A 17,352-nucleotide genomic window follows, 5' to 3' on the forward strand; every position below is an offset into this window, starting at 1 on the left:
GTGCCATTTCTGTTTATTCTTGCAATATGTTTTATTCCTTTGTATTCTAAGCTAAAGTGGTGTTTACGTTTTGTGAAATAAATTTGAGTATGTGGTAATTTATTCTGTGTGGACCTTGAACTAATGACTAAGAAGAAATCTGGACCCCATGACTGGAGTTGGGAACCACAGACCTATGCCATTGTCCTCATTTGATTGTCTACGGAGCAGCTCCAGTTTCAATACTTGATGACATCCCTTTACCACTATAGTTTTTGGATTTAGAAAGAGATTTTTATGTTTACTGTTAGTTTTGGACTGTCTTATACCACAGAGATAAATGTATAACTTTGGAAAATGTGCGTAGATCCCCTTTAAATCATTTGATGAAAAATAATGATACGTTTTGTGACATAATCAACAATCAGCGAGGGTACACTATTTACTTATTAAAATGACATATTTAATTCCATTCAAACTTTAAGTTGATTTAATTATGTGAAACAAAGGGACTCTGTTCCCCACTGAGACTGTGTGTGGGGCTGTAAGGTGATAGTTTACCCAGCTCTTTCTGATTATATGGAGGGGAATAATATCCAGGCTTTATGAATAACGTCTCTGCATTAGTAATAACAAAGCACAACTCAAACTGGAGCCTACCTCAGGCATGCGCCAATCAGCGCTGAGCTCGTGCGCACCGCGGCCAATGGCTGCTCCCGGGACCCTCGCGCACAGCCGTTTGAAGGGCGGTCCTCGCTAGAAAAAGGAAAGTATGGATCACACAGCAGAGGAGTTTCGCGTCGGGAAGGTAGACGGCAAAAACGGCACAAAATAGGAAATATTTTATGTCAAAAGGCGTTATTCGGATATGTATGTCTCTGTTTAACATTTATTTTCTTATTCTGTATGTCCGGCTGTGTTTACATTAAGTTGGCCAACTTGTTAGTGTTGGTTTTTGATTGATTAATCGGCAGAGATTATCAGAAACATTCATGGCTTTGATAGCGACCGATCAGGGCTGCAAACTGAACGGGACGTCGGCGATTTACAGCAGAGTTGGTCCAAGAAAAGAGGCGTTTCAGGGCAAAACACAAAGCTTTAAAACTGCCAAAATGCAGCCCAAAGAGACGGAGTATTCAACAGATGGCCTGCCCAAAGCCTTTCTGCACAGCCTGAGGACCCTGTTTGACATTTTGGATGATGGTGGACGCGGCTACGTCCACATCTCGGAGATTGAGAGCCGCTGGCAGGGGGCAGACACCCAGGACCTGCCCGGAGGGGTGCTGGGCTGCCTCCGGAGGGTCACGCCACCGCATGGCTGCCTCACCTTTGAGCGGTTCGTGGCGGGGCTGCGGTACTCCATGCTCAACCCGGAGCACAGCGCTCACTTCAAGGCCCAGGCTGCCGTACACCCGCAGCAGGCACCGAAGCAGCCCCAGAAACCCGCCCCGCTGTCCACATGCAGTGTCGGGACCCGGGTGGAGAACAAGGTCCGTCCGCTGGGACCGAGCAACGTAACAAATACCCAGCCTCACCGGGCATCCTCGCTACAAAGCCGGGCCAGGCCAGAGGAGGGAGCCGGGTACCCCGCGTGTGGACCGGTGCGGTACAGCGCGGGTTTCGAGAGGTCCGGGCGGAGTTTGGAGCGGAATGCTGCCTCTCCGGGGGGCGGGTGCTACCGGGCCGACCCGGGCCATGCCACCAAACCGACACAGCCTCAGCAGAGCCGGGTCAGGTCCATTGAGTCGCTCGCTCTGGAGTCACCGCAACTCCAAAGACCAGGTGAGTGGTAGCATGAAAGCCACTGGTCAATAGTTATAAATGGTTTCTGTGCCAGTGTAAGAAATGAATTGGGGATAGTTCACTAAGTGCATGATTATTGTCTATTTTGACAGTGGAAGAATGATTCAAATCATTTAGTATATTTACCGTACAAATACTCTGTTACAAGTAAAAGTCCCGTACCGACAATTTCACGACACTAAAAGTAAGTATATTCAGGGAATAGTAATTGAAGTATTCAAAGTAAAATAACCTAGTGCAAGAAACGCTAATATTTCAAAATTGTTTAAAAACAATAGAAAAAAAAAAAGAAAATGTTAAAAATGAAATATAAAAACAAAAAAACCCATCAAAATTATACATAAAAACACCTCAAAACTCAAAAGTTTATATATATATATATATATATATTAAAAAAAATAATAAAATTTTAAACTGCAAAGTAACTGCAGCTGTCAGATATGTAGTGAGGTAAAAAGTTCAATATTACACTCTGAAATTCAGGTAAGTAAAGTTTAAATCGACATGAAAAGATCACTGCTTTTTGATAAGTTAAAACACTTCCAGTCAAAATCTATAACAACATGCGCTAAAATATAATACCTCATCTCATCTCCCTATAAACAGCACAAGCAAGATGCAGTCATTTATCTGCACCTCACTACTCCCCCACGTCCCTTTTCTTGATTTGCAATTCAACTAGGGCTGCAGTGATTGCTTTCTTATGTGTCTCTTTCAACGTTTCCCTCATAAAACATCAGATAAAGTGAAAAATGTTTATCCCAAATTCCGTAATCCTATGTTGGGGTCTTTAAATTGCTTGTTTTGTCTGACCAACAGTCGAAAAGTTCAGTGTATTCAATTTATCATAAAACATAACATTCAAGAAGCTGAAACCAGCAATTGTTGTAGGGCTGCATAAGTAATCAAAATATTATCAAATAGCGCCATGGCCCAGTGCAATATCCAAATTGCAGGAGCTGCAATTGTTTTTGAAAAAGGTAAAATAGATCACAACATGCCATTAGAAATGAAGCATTGTGGTGTTACAGAGATGTCACAGTCAATAAGTCATGTTCCAGATTGAAGGGAATGCGCCAACAAAAATCACATCATCATGTTGTTGTTTTTTTTTCAGTTAAAATAAATTGCAAAAATTAACATTCTGCATCATATCGCAATCGCAATAAATGCACCTCAAAAACTCATCTGGACACCAAATGTGCATGAGGGTGGGTTAGAAGTAGTTCTACAGCATCCCTGAATACCCATCAGAACAAAACACACTCGAGACTAAATTCTCATGAGCAAGCCATTTGATTGCATGCATAACTGAGTTGATATGTCCACTGTAGTCTTGCCAGCTTCGATCTCATATTCTAATTTAATTGGATGCAGTGATCCATGTAGTACACACAAGTGCACAGTCTCTGCAGAGTCCATGCGTTTGCATGCAAGTATTTGTCATCCAGAGGGAGCCTTACAAAGGTAGAAATGGACCCCTTAAAGGGGAGTCTTAACCTGAATCTCAGTTGAGCTTGACAACAGTTATTGTTGGGTTTGGACAACATGTCTCAGGTATCAGTATTATGTCACAACTTAAACAGGCCTGGTTTAAGGGCCTCTGCTGCAGCAATGGGTGGCTAGTTGACTAATTGCTGTTGTTAACCCCAGGTCAGGTCAGAGGTCGTGTCAGAAATTCCTGCAGAAATGTATCTGTCTTGAGGGTTTTGCCTCATGGAGGGAGCACAGTCATCCCCGCCAAGGCCCCTCTGACTGGTGATGGTCAGTTGCATGAATGTTCATTTGCTCAGTTTTTCCCTGGCGAGCTGGATGTAGGTTGGAGGAGTTGCTGCAGAGAAATTCCCAGTTTGCTGGCTCATTATCTTGTTCATACATACAGGCTCTCGCTCTCATACAAACTCACTTTTGTTCCTCCTTCTCTCACAATCATATGAGAGTTATTTCACATGCTCACTCTTTCTGGATCTCTTTCACGCACACATTCGTACACACGCACACACACACACTTAACTGGAGTCTGTCTGAGTTTGCCTGATCTCTGTACACCCAGGCCTGTCTGGAGCTATAAGAGTGACACTCTCTCTGTCGAGCCCTCTGGGCTTTCACCACTTGCATTACACCAGTGCAGCATTTTCTTCAGATAGATAGATGGGTAGAATTAAATCAAATGAAAGGAATTCTTACAAGTGCTGTCCCGATCAGGTTTTTTTTTTTAAGTCATTTTATATAGAGTATCTACTAATACCGAGTCCAAGTCCAATATTTTTATTTTCTTAGATAATACAGCTGCACACTTTAAGAAGGTTTAAGTTATTTAAAACAATACTTGTATCCAAGCTGTTTGATGTTTTTTTTAATGTATTAGCCTTTGATTATTACTTATTAATTTTACAAAATGAAGTAAAAAATTACGTCCCTTTAATTTTGTTGGCCTCCTCACTTTCTCGAGGGAATGTCTCTGTCCCTTTACGAGTTGTTACTGCGGTGCAGCCTGTGTCTGAGTTATCTGAATGGTCTGTAGTCTGTTTATTTTCGTCATCTTCACATCTTTAAGGTGGGTTACGCTTCATTAATTAATAAGCCATGTTGGCTTTTTGCTCTTGGAGTTCACACAATTGCAGTGGCGAGTGGTGAGTGAGGTTGTCACAGCTGTCTCCTCGGAGCAGGGCGGAAAAACACTGCGAAAGGCAAAACGTGAGACTCTCTTACTGAGCTGAAATGAAACGAGGGCTCAATGTAAATAAACAGCCTCATGCTGCGTTTTTGTTTATGGTGTGTGGTTTTTCACAGCAGCAGCTCCTGGTTTTATATTCAGCGAAAGGAGAGACAGACAGCTTAGTGAAGCAGAGGTGACCAACGGTGTGCTCCGCATGGCTCTGCATGAAAGTAAAAACAGCAAAGGACTGAATGCTCTGTATGCTAAATATTTTGATTCTGATCAGTCAAAAAATGCCTTTATCAGCCCCTGATCCGATGTTCGAGGTCAGATCAGGACATCGCTGGTAAAACTTGAGCCGGCACTTCAATCCCAACACATCTGGGATGAATAGCCCAATCGCAGTTGCTCTTGTGGCTAAATGGGAGCAAAGAGCAAATCCCTGCAGCCACTTTCTAAAATCTTTTCAAGATTTTGCAGAGGCTGTTATAGCAGCATAATAATACCCATAGTTTTGGAATGAGATAGTGTATCCAAAACTCACATATGTGTGTGTAATAGTCTGTCCACTTACTTTGTCAGGGTGTTCGCTAGCAGACCAGCAGTGTCCGCGCTGCTGTAATCTCTCTCATGCAGCCAAACCCTGTTGGATTAGGCCAGATTACATCAGACAGGCCAGGGTCTGCTGAATCACAGCAGTGGTGAAATCCTCCCCAACACCCTGGACATCACCACAAAGTCACTCTCACTCTCCTGAAATTTCTCATGGTTTTGGTAAAGCAGCAGTGATGCTCACTTAAATTAAAATATTAAATAATGATAAAATATATCAGTTAATTTGTGGGGAATATTGTGGAAAAACTGCCACTGAGCTGCTTTGCCAAATTTACTCACTCAGTTCAAGGGGTTTGAAGTTCGGCCTCCACTTGATCAGTCTTTCAGCTGTGATAGGAAATCCTCAGAAACCCACAGAACACACACGCACACTGAAAACACACACGCACACAAAGGAGCAGAGGTTGATTGAGAGTTGAAGGGGAAATGGGCCTTGAAATATTTTTATGTTGTCGTTGGAATAACTGAGTTGAGTTTCAAAGTTCATATTGTGCTTGGAAACAGCAGCTGAAAAACAATCTCAGCATAAAGTCTATTTAGTAGCCCCTTTGGACATTTCAATCATATCACGTGATCTTTCTTGGCAGATGAGGCTTGCTCAGTGTTCGTAAAATGTAAATGTTTTCTATTTTTTTTCAAAGCACAAAATAAGTAAAGTGTTAAAGTTAGTTTAACTTGTAAATGGACATAAGTCTGATTCCCATTCTTTCACTTTCTCATAATAAACATCTCAACATTTTGGGAAACACTGCCAATAATCACATTATAATTTACTAATCACTGATCTGTCTATAACTTCCTTCAGGTTGCTTAAATTCAGAGAGGTTGTCCTGTGTAGTTGAGATTCCTTAGATGTTCTCTCTGTAGTGTGCGTTGAAGCTCAGATACTTCACATATTTTCATCTGCTTGACTGAACTCCTCCTCCATCAAGTAATCAAACAAGGGGCCGTGATTGAGTTCAGTGTCCAAACACATTTGCAGAGTGCGGCTCCCTCCTGTGGTATGCACTTGCAACTTAAATGTATTATCAGGTCAAAGTCAGGTCTGCAGTCGTCTTCTTCATTAATGTCTATTGACAGGTATAGAAAATTTAATCACTCATAATTCTATCTCTCATTTGCTAGATCAGGGACTGATTCAGAATGCAAAATGATTTTTTTCAATAATCCAATACAATGTATTTATTCTAATTTGAAACTAATAAATGTCTGTTGCCAACTGACTTTGAACACTTGCTATCAAAGCACATTGTTTTAGAGTGAGAACTCACCTGGATTACGTACCTTGAACACAAACTTTGCACATCAAAGATAATGCAAACTGAGTGTTTCCCTATGCATAAGGAAAAAGACATATTTCCATATATTATGTGATGTAATTATTGTGTGTGGCATGCACATGTCATAGGATGCATACTTTTAAAACACTCTTCAAGACTTGTATGTATGTATGTTGTATGTAGTATTCATTATTTTGGTCAGTATTAACAGTGTTTAAAAAAGGCATGTGAAAAGGAGTAAATAACAATTAAGCATTAAACTAAATGGAAAAATCTAAACAAAGTTTCAAAATAATTTGTACACAATGAAAATTATACCTCAGTTTTTATAGATTTTAATGTTTTTGCAGCTGTTAAAGTTTTACAATTTGATCAAATGCATGTTGTATTCAGCAACAAATATTTGAATGTTTTTAATCACTTAAATTATTATAGCAGAGGTTTCAAAGTGTACAAAGTGTGTTTTTTTTCCCTCATTGCTATACTTAGTGCAGTTATGTTTAACATGCAGCCAGCAAAACTGCAGTGATTACAGAGTGCATACCAGACTAGAGTGTTGAAATTGATTATAATTTGTTTTCCATTTGTTTAGGTGTTGTGAAATCTGGTTTACCAAGATCTCAGAGTGAATCAGCAACAGGATTTACTGGCGTCTCCAGGCGACACGGGCGGAGTCGGGAGGAGCAGAGGCGGCATACAATATCCAACGGAGTGGATTATGGAATGGTTGGTACACACACCCACACACACACTAGATCAGTCTCTACAAAGCACACCTTTAAAGGGGCCACGCCTGGGCCATTGACTTACTCGTGTTTCAGCTAGATACACTTCTGTCTGTCAGTGCCGTACATGCATACGGTTTTTCATTAATGACTCCTTTAACTGCAAATCAGGTTATAGGTCGACATTACTGATGCATGAGTCTGCCGTGGATCCATACAGTTTTAGTTTTGGAAAAGTATCATTTTATTTGAAACCCTCTGGTTTCAAAAAATCCACAGTCCCTGCAAACTTGACTTAACCAGCATGTAAATATCATAGGTCTGTTGTAATAAGCTGGTGAAGTTTAAACTTTGATGATAATAATACGTAAATACGTCACGTTTGGTTCACATTACAGCACAAACTAATTCCACCAGAATACAGTAACAATCACTGGGTTCTGTTACTATACCTTTTGAGATCACTTTTTCTTTCCACTGTTTTAAGTCAGTCTTCAGGTAAATAAGTGGGTTGTTCAAGTTTTGGGAGTATTTTTGACATTTCTAGTAGGTCAGCTATCATAGAAATGGTATCAGTTAGTTGACCCACAGAAAGTTCATTAGAAACAATTAATAACAAAAAATGCCGCAAAGATGTTCATCCTCTAAATTTTGAGGATTTGCTGCTTTTCTTTGTCTTATATGATGGCAAATTCAATATTTTTGGCTATTTGACTGTTGGACGGGCAAAACACGCAATTTAAATTTGTCAACCTCAGCTCTGTGAAATTATGATTAACATTTTTCACTACTTTTTTGACTTCTTGAAAATTATTAATTTTATTTATTTGCAACTCGGTGAGGATGTTTTCTCGCCAGTTAAACTCGTGTCAACACCGTCACGTGACCATCACACCAGACATTTTACAAGAAAAAATTTAAGTTGATGCTGCAGTAAGTTTCTACAAATGCAAACCAGACGTTTCATATTGCTGCAGCTTCTCATGAAAAGCATTTAGCAGGTAAAACACAAGTTGTTGTTGCTGCTGTGGCGACAGCGGCAGTATGGAGCAGGCACTTTCAGTTTATAACTGTAACATCCTTCATCCAACTAAATAGCCTATTGATTACAAAAAAAGTAAAACAACATTGTAGATGTTGGGCAAGTAATGTTATGGTGTATGCCGGAGTACTGTGTAACACTGGTAACAACAAGGAATGCAAGATACCGGATTTTCTGCTGATATTCGATACGCCGCTATATTTAACAATCTATTGGCCAATAAACGATACCAATATCAATATAGATATATCCTCTTTTTTCCCCTACCATATTTTAGTGATCATCAAGTCTTTTTTGTACTGAAGTTAACATGATATGCATAGCTACTGTTATCATGATGGCCCACCAACAGATGGAGATGTGAAATGTGATGCTTTTTATCGTTTGTAATATATATATTAATTGTGGAAAATAACAAAAAGCATGTTGGCTGATTCCAGCTGTTCATTTCAAAGCAGATATTGACCAATACTGATTTGGTGTCGATATTATCAGCATGTTGGCCGATGTTGATAGTTCATTTTAAAGCCAATATCAGCCGATACCGATGTCATGCTGATATTATCGTACATCCCTATTAACAACGACCTAAACCAATTACAGCCCTGTTTCAGTAACTTCACACCAGTTGTTAAAACTGACAAAATGTAACACTTAAAAGGGTGTGACATTGCTCAGTCAGTAACTAGGTGGAAAGTTTTAAACTTGACTCATTGTTCTTTGGCGTTTATCATCATTTTAGTTGTGTTGAGTTGGGTACTTGGGACAGAACAGGGATTGATATGTCGGGAAAATGTTTTATTTACACAGAAAAGTCAACAGTAGAAGCATGAATATTCCAAGGAAATGTGAAGGAAAAAAGGTTGCCTATTAGGGGCTCTTCTCCATTTCACTCCCTATTGGCCCCTTCATTCCCCTCCCTCTGCCCGCTGCCTCCCCCTACTCTGCCCCTCCCACCCTGCAGTCAGGAGCTCATGCCTCCCTTCACTCTCCGTCTCTCCCCCTGCCTCACCATTTCTCTCTAGCTCACCTCCTCTCCCTCTTTCTCTCCCCGTTTGTGTCGCTGTCTCCGTTTCTTTCTCCCCTTGGCCTCTGTGTCTGGAGAGGCTGACTGACCGACTCCCCTCCTTCTCCCTCCCTCCCTCCCTGCCCCTCTCCTCCTCCCCCTTCCCTCCGGCCCTCCCACCCAGGCCGACTTGGCCCACTGCTGCCCTGATGGTAGTGAGCCGGGTCGGGCCCAGGGGCCTGGTTGAAGTAGAGGACTCGCTCGGCCGGCCCGGCCCAGCCTGGACAGCTGTGTTGGCTGCTTACACTACCGTCTTCATCCCCCTCAGCAGTAGCCTGTACAGCAGCAAGGCTCTGCATTTTTTCCTCTGGGTGAGTAGGACAAGAGGGATGTAGAAGGAGAGGAAGAGATGGTTGTAGAGGAGGATCATCAGGTTGATTTGATATCGAAATGTGGCAGTTGAGACTAATTGTAGAACACTTTTGGCTCCTTTGTTGGCTCTAACCTTTTGTTATATTGTCAAACTAGTACTACTAGACTACAACTACTAAAAGTAGTTGATTAATTGGTTTAGTAGATTGAAAGAACTTAATGCATTAAATGTTTATCAAGCAAAAATGACAACTATTTGCTAGTTACAGTTTCTCAAATGTAGGGATTTACTTTTTCCCCCTATTTTATATTATTGTAAGTTGCATATCTACAGTTTTTTGGCAAAGCTACTATGTGAGGAACTTGATTGGCATTTTTCAGTGTTTTCTAACATTTTATAACCTCAATTGATTAATCTGATCTGTAATAAATAAAGCTTTTCCTCGTTTAGGGACTTGCTTTTGTTGTGCTGTAATATTATAGAGTTTCAGGTTATACATAGGGCTGAAGTGAGTCAGTTAGTTGACTGAAAGAATGTAATTATAACTGATCTCTTTCTTGTAAATGTGAGAAATTGCTGCTTTTGTCTCTTAAATATAAAGCCAAATGAAATATCTTTGGGTTTGATACTGTTGGTTTGACAGAACAAGCATTTTCAAGACATAATCTTGGATCCTGGAAATATATGAGATGATTTCCCCTGAAGACAGTCTTCATGGTTGTCTGCATTAATTTAAGACTTCCAGGATATTGTTTTATGGCATTTGCCTTTATTTTCTGGCATTTTGTAAACTAAAGCATTATTTAACTAATCAGAAAAATAGTGGGCATAACATAAATCTGTGTAAATAGTTGTTACTTGCAGAAGTAATCTGTCCTTTTTTCAGGGATTTTTAGCTGCTGTTCGTATTGTAGAGCTTCAAGGTTCAGACCACGCTGTTTCGTGGTGCTTTGTAGATGAACGTTGAAAGCCTGTTATGTTCTTCTTTGTGTTTTCAGCTTGTGCCATGGGTGTCATGTTATTGTATGTGCGTTGTTGTATGTGTGTATTCATGTCAGCTCATTCAGCCAGCACACACATGCACAGATTTTTCCACAACCTTTCAGCCATTTTCTGCTCCGCTCCCTCTCTGTGTGTATTTTCTCTCTCTTTTTCGAAACGTTGGGTTTTCCTGCACATTCATGCAGCCTGACACCGGGTCGTGCTTCATTCTAGACACGGACCCTACCCCTCAGACCCCCTCCTCTTCCCCTAAACCCTCCCTTCCTCTCGCCCTTCTGTGTGTACTTTTGCCTCAGGCTCTGGGATGTTAAACAGGGTTTGATATAAAACTCTTAAATCCCTTTTCCTGTTGTAGTTAACTTTTGCAACATGCAACCCTGTGAGCAGTGGTGGAAGAAGTATTCGTATTCTTTACTTAAGTAATAGTACTAACACCACACTGTAAACATACTCTGTTACAAGTAAAAGCCCTGCTTTGAAAATGTTATCTTATAAAGTAAGCAAGTATATTCAAGAAAAAGTACCCAAAATACCCAGTAAATGTAAAAACTCAAAATTATTTAAAAACAATAGAAAAAATATATTATAAACACGTCTAAAACACAAAATTATAAAAAAGAGAAAAAAAATGAAAAAAAGACTCAAATGTTTATCAAAATCATTAGCAATGACTTTTATGTCAATCAACTGATTGTGCTTGTATAAACTGTTTGGAGATTTAATTTATGACCTTTTTTTTTTTTGCGAAACTCTTTATCTGTAAAGTAAATGAAGCTGTCAGGGAAATTCAGAGAAGTAAAAAGGTCAATATTTCCCTCTGAAATGTTGTTGATTTAAAGTTTAAAGTGACATGAAAAGAAAATACTGTTAAGTTAAGTACTGTTAAGTACAGTACTTGAGCACAGTACTCCACCACTGCCTGTGAGTGTTTGAAACGGCACCGATGAGCGATGATCACAGGAATGTACTGAGCAGGGGACGCAGGGATGGACCGATGGGTGGATAGAAAGATGACACACCAGGTGGCTGAATGCCAGCAATGAGGCCTGGACTGTGGCAGTGTGCTGCATGGACAGCCTGGTCAGCACAACTAACTCAATGCAGCCTTGCTGGGGTGCGCACACACACACACACACACACACACACACACACACACACACAAAAATCGCTCTTTCTCTTTCACATACACACACTGGGGTGGCCATAGTTGAAGTGCTGTTTACCCCATTCTTAGGTTGCTGCGCTGTTGCCATGACGCTGGACTGATTGCTCCTCTAAACATTGTTCAGGACAGGAGAGAGTCCGGCACAATTGGTATGGCGCCATTGTCTCCGACAGCACAAAAGAGTTTGCTGCAGATGCCCTCGTGAAAAGATGGGAGTTTGTCTACCAAGCGGGCTCCTGGCAGCCAGAAATCAATGATTGCATTTAATCTTGGCAGCGATCTGAAAGCTGTCTCAGTGATGGCATTGGACATATGAAAATGTCGTGTCTCTATGTGAGATCTGCACACAAAGTGACTCCAGGCGAGTTTGCTTTTTTCTGTTCTTAATCATGTGTTTTCTCTCTCCCCTTCTTCCCCTTTCTGTCCCCCTTCTTTTCACGCTAAAACAACATCCCCTTCCTTTTTAACTTTCAACTCACACAGTTGAAGCAAATGAAAGAGCTGGAGCAGGAGAAGGACTCCCTGCTGGCGGGCCTGGAAGTGGTGGAGCGGGCCCGAGACTGGTACCAGGGCCAAATCCATAATGTCACAGAGAGACAGCGGCAGGTCGGCCAGAGCTCCCACTGCACGGTCCGTTCAGACACTGCTTTAAAACAGTTTTAAGTACTGGAGATGCAACCTGTTGAATTTTCAATTGTTTTTAACCCTTTGAAACCTGAAACATTATTTTTCTTATGCTGCATTCAGACACATGTGTGTAGACCTTTGAAACCTGAGCAAGTTGAATTGATTTCTTTAAAAAAGAGAAGAATGGCTAAAAAGGCAATGAACGGCTTGGAAAGAGATTTCCCAAAAATGCAAAATTAGGGAAAGGTGACGAGAAAATGACCCGGAAATTATTTTAAAAAAAGGGAGAGAAAAAGAGAGAGAGAAATATATTAGAAGATAATGATTAAAAAGGGGAGAATGTTTAGAAAAGTAATTTCTGCTTATTATTATAATTATTATAATAGTTCTGAACTATGTTATCTGTATTTATTTATTATTATTATTTTTATTTTTGGGGTTGTGTACACTTTTTCTGTTTGTGCTGAATTTCAGATAATTTTCCTGTAACTCAGAATTTGCAACTTCTTCCTGTGTTGCTCAGAATTCAAAGGGTTAATTGATATAGATAACCCGACAAAAATAGAAAAAACCCTTGTTACTTAATTTAAACAAGCACCACCTAGTGTTTATTTGTCTTGTTGCATTTTTTGTCGCGTAACTTTTTCCTTGTTATTTGCTATTTTAATACCATTTAACAAATCTTTCCTGTGGTTTGTTAAGTCGCCATTCCTCCTTTTCATGACAATTTTTTGATCTTTCAACACTTTGCCGAATTTTATACTAATAGTCTTTTTATGTTCTCTCCTCTCAGGATTTCTTCACAGAAGCCAATCAGAGTCGCATGAATGTTCTAATACCCAAATTGCAGGAAGTCAACCGCTGCCTTAATGACCTTATTTCCTGCTCTGGGATGGTGAGTATTTGCTGCCCTGCTGACTTTTGCATTTTTATGTGATTATCGTAAAACTTACAGATTGAGATTAGTCAAGTGTTTCTTAATGCCTCGCAATAGAAATTTAATACAAATATAAATTATCATATGGATAGACAAATGCATACGGAAGTTTTTATAGATGTTTTGACACTTGGTCGCTATTAGGACCCACGCTGTGATTCACTGCAGCTCAAATTAATTTAGGGAGAGTGCAACCGCATCAGATACATTTCTGCTCCACTCCAGCTTAGTTTTACTAAAAGACCATCTAACGAGTTGGATGGTCAGTTTTTCCAGAGGTGTACTTTAAAAAAAAGAAAGAGCTTTTAATCCTTTTTTTGACAGCAAAAACATGCATTAGCATTATCACAGTTAACCACGGTGTTTAATGCACTGCACTAACAAAGCTAGCAGCTAGCGTTACAGTTAGCTTCAGCCTCACATCCAAATATGGCGCTGGGGCCAAAAAATTGGTAATCGGGACAGTCTCATAATTTATAATGATCATGATCAATCATGATAAAGCCTCTGGGGGCAATGGCCAATACTTTGGGACATCCAGTGTCGACTGCAGATATTCGGATCAAGGCTCCTCTTCGGTGCGGTGCTCATTTTGTTAACAGTTTAATTAGCAACTTCGGAAAAGTCCAGACAACATTTCAGCTAAACTTTTTAAATCGATATCGGCATATGAATGCAGATATATATAAGGAAAAAAGAAAATAAAAAGCCAAATCATCACCAGATGATGGCCAGTCGGTTCTGAGAGTGCACTTTCAGTTGTCTGCCTCTCTTGCTCTCAACACAGACTGTTAACTGCAGGCAACCAACGCAACAACAGAAAACCAGAACGCCTCTGATACCAACATCCTGTACTGTTTCAACATACAATCCTGTATCTTTTTATAGAGAATAGATCATGGTAAACATTATACCTGTTAAACATCAGTGTATGAGTGGGTAGTAATATAATGTAGTAATGCTGATGTTTACACAGTAGGTTGGCTGTAGACAATGTAAAAATGCTGACGGTGCTTTGCCATGAACAAAACAACAAAGCTTTTTTTTTTGTGAATTTTATGTGACTCAAAGCTGAAAGCAGTAAATATTCAGTTTCAAAATATGCTTCAGAGAAATCTTGAACTTAAAACAGACAAAACTATAGATTAGCTGTGTCTACAAGACATTTAAATGATGAGACCTTCCTTTTAACATTGATTCCCCTTTCTTTTTTTTTCTCTCAGCAGTCATTTCCTTCCAGCACTGCTCAGACAGCAGCTAACCCCCCGCCTCCGGGTCCTGCTCCCTCACAAGCCATCCAGAGACTGAAGGACCAGAACCGACTCCTCACACAGGTTCAACACAGTCCACACACAGCACATCCCAACAGACAGAAGTCACTAACAGTTAGCAGTCACTGTTTTTTTGTTTTCAGTATCTCACATTTATTGTATTTCTTCTTTTTAAGGAGGTGACAGAGAGGAGCGAGCGCATCGCCCAGCTGGAGCAGGAGAAGTCCGCCTTGATAAAACAGCTTTTTGAGGCTCGTGCTCGTAGCGCGCAGGACACCAGCACCATGGACTCCACCTTCATCTGAAAACAATTACACTCCACCCAACATTATCGCATGTTAGCACCACGTTTCAGCTGGGAACCATCATGACGCCGGTCTGGTGCAAAACTTTTATAAGCTGACTGTTGTTTACCCACACATGTAGCAGTGATGCACCTTTTTAGCCATGAGACGCCAACACCCTCCACTGCAGCATGTGACCACTCCACCCCGAAACATGCACTACCTAGATGTGAAAAACCTGACCCCGAATGACTTGACCCTAGAGTCGTTTACTTGCTGCCTTTTTACGTTTCCTGCATAAACACTCCAACTAAGCTGAACAGACTGGGACACGATAAAGAAACCAGTCAGGTCTCATGAGATCGCAACATTTCTTGCAGAATCACAGCATCTGCAAGATCTCCTCTCCCAAAAGACTGTTTTCACTTCTGCTACTCGTCTGCACAGGCAACATAAAGAAACATGAACTCTAACTCAGTGGGGGGAGGATTTCTGTTGGAATAAAATGCCATATTCTTACAGTTTGATACGAAAACAAAAAATAAGCTGCATCTGCTTGCTGTGACCTATCAATTACATTTTTGTTAGTTTGGTACTTTGAGAGGAATGATAATAAGAAACACTTTTCCCTTGTCTTTCAGTATTTCCTTCCTTTTAACGTAACTATGTTTACTTGACGTTGGTTTTCTGGGTTTTAGGGTGTTTTATTTCAAACACAGGAATTACTGAGAAGAACTGTTTTTATATCACAGTAGCATGTTACATGTTAAGACCTTTTATGAATTTGAGATGTTTTTTTTTTAAGTTTGGGGGGAAGAAAAGAGATGGGAGGACAGCCTACAAGCCATTGAGATGTAGGGGCGGAGACAGACGAGAGAAGTTTGGAAGTTTGCACGTAGAAGAGAGCTGAGGAGGACAAACATGGCAGACGGTGAATGTGATGGAGCTCTTTGGTTTGGAGATAACGAAAAGAAAATCACTTTGGCTATCTAGTGCTACATGCCCTGTATGTCTTGACAGTGGATTCTTTTCATCGGTCATATTTTCAGCTCCAAAATATTTATCTTCTGAAGAGATTTCTGTTTGAGACCTGGAGATTAAACGTTAGCACAAATGTAAAAACCCTTGTTAAGTCCCTCTTTAGCAGGATCAGCCTGGAAGCGGTTGGCTTTAGGACTAAAACTGTATAAACATTCAGCCATCCACAAAGTTTACAAGAGAAATATTTAGTTAGTGGGTGGCGGTAGAATAAAAAAAACATGTAGTTTTGTAATGGATCTGTATGGTACTGCTGGGATATCTGCACATAACATATTGATGTCTGTTTCCCACTTGTTTGATTGTATGTTTCTTGCTGCTCAAACTACATTCTGTGTGAGTGAAACTCTTTTCCTTCAGCTTTCTATCAAGAGTACTCATACTCAGATAAAAATGTAAAATAAATACGACCAAACAACGTTGACTTTGGTGCTGTGATTCCTTGCAAATTTTATAATAGGGATGTTTCCAACTACTAATTTCCCTGATATTTAAATGGAAGTTTAAACTTAGACCGGTCATCTAATTTTCAGATTACAGTCAAAATTCAGCTCAGTTTAGTTGATAAGGTTCAACATTATTCAGAAAAAAAATATTGCATTATGAGTCATTGTTAATAACATTTTTAATTGAACACATTCAATTTTAAATGCTGCTCAAATGTATGGCACTTTTACATGCGTTAAATCAACATTGCACATTATTCTACAAAACATGACAGCAACTCATTAAATAAATTCAAAATCCTGCCAAACTGCACGGGTCTTACAAGATGTCGTCTTTGTCCCAAAATCCACTTTTTGATAACAGTTTTAACCAGCTAGTATTTTTGGTGTTGCCTAACAATGGAGGCAATTTTTATTGACTAGTAGGTCTTGGCACTACAAGTGTTGCTGGAGTTTTAACCTGTTTGTTTTTTTCGTGATCTATGCAAAGCTGTCATACAAAAGTCTAAACATCTGTATTTAAGTGTAAAATGATCGATTTTGTATCCTTTTAAACCAAAGCAATGCTTGCATTTATTCCAACCTTGAGGCATTTTGGAAAAAATCAAACAACAAAAACAAAGATAAACTTATTCGGGACATTTCTTTTTTTGTACAGATTTTGTGGTAAATGATACATCAAATTCAAGCAAAAGATCCCTCGTTTCTGAAAAGTTTGTTATAAACTTAAGTGAGCAACTCTAACCACTTAGTTGTTTTACTTCTCTGCTTCCACATTGTGACGTGCATGTGAGGTTGTGTCAAGTATTTGCTGTCTGTGTCTCCCTTTGGATCTGAGAGCTGTTAAAAAGAAAAATGAACTCAATTCCCCATTAACACAGAATCTGATTTTCCAGGACGGTCTGTCCTGCTTAGTTCTGTTATGGTTTTCCCGTCTTGAATTATTAAGTTAATGTCCCTCGATAGTGAGAACGATCTGATGTAATTCATGCAGCACATTTCCACTTCAGGCTCAGATGTGATTAGCTCTGCTCAGTTTTTAATGAGGAGTTTAACTGTAAACCTGCACAGTGGGTGCAGTGAATCATAGAAAGTGACGC

General features: G+C 40.0%; 1 protein-coding gene across 2 annotated transcripts; it reads left to right on the top strand.

The window, feature by feature from the left end:
• Positions 1-763: 763 nt before the first annotated feature.
• On the top strand, positions 764-16,230 carry sapcd2 (suppressor APC domain containing 2). 2 transcript variants are annotated; one of them, XM_042509980.1, is made up of 6 exons: positions 764-1,761; positions 6,929-7,062; positions 12,133-12,279; positions 13,070-13,171; positions 14,437-14,547; positions 14,661-16,230. In XM_042509980.1, exons 1-6 carry the CDS (start codon positions 972-974, stop codon positions 14,787-14,789), a joined length of 1,413 nt encoding a protein of 470 aa, XP_042365914.1. In that variant the 5' UTR covers positions 764-971; the 3' UTR covers positions 14,790-16,230. The 2 variants fall into 2 exon arrangements, with proteins under 2 accessions (XP_042365914.1, XP_042365915.1); XM_042509981.1 differs by having other exon boundaries at positions 14,440-14,547.
• The last annotated feature ends 1,122 nt before the right edge of the window (positions 16,231-17,352 follow it).

The sequence above is a fragment of the Plectropomus leopardus genome, chromosome 20 (genome assembly GCF_008729295.1).
Source record: "Plectropomus leopardus isolate mb chromosome 20, YSFRI_Pleo_2.0, whole genome shotgun sequence".
NCBI lineage: Eukaryota > Metazoa > Chordata > Actinopteri > Perciformes > Serranidae > Plectropomus > Plectropomus leopardus.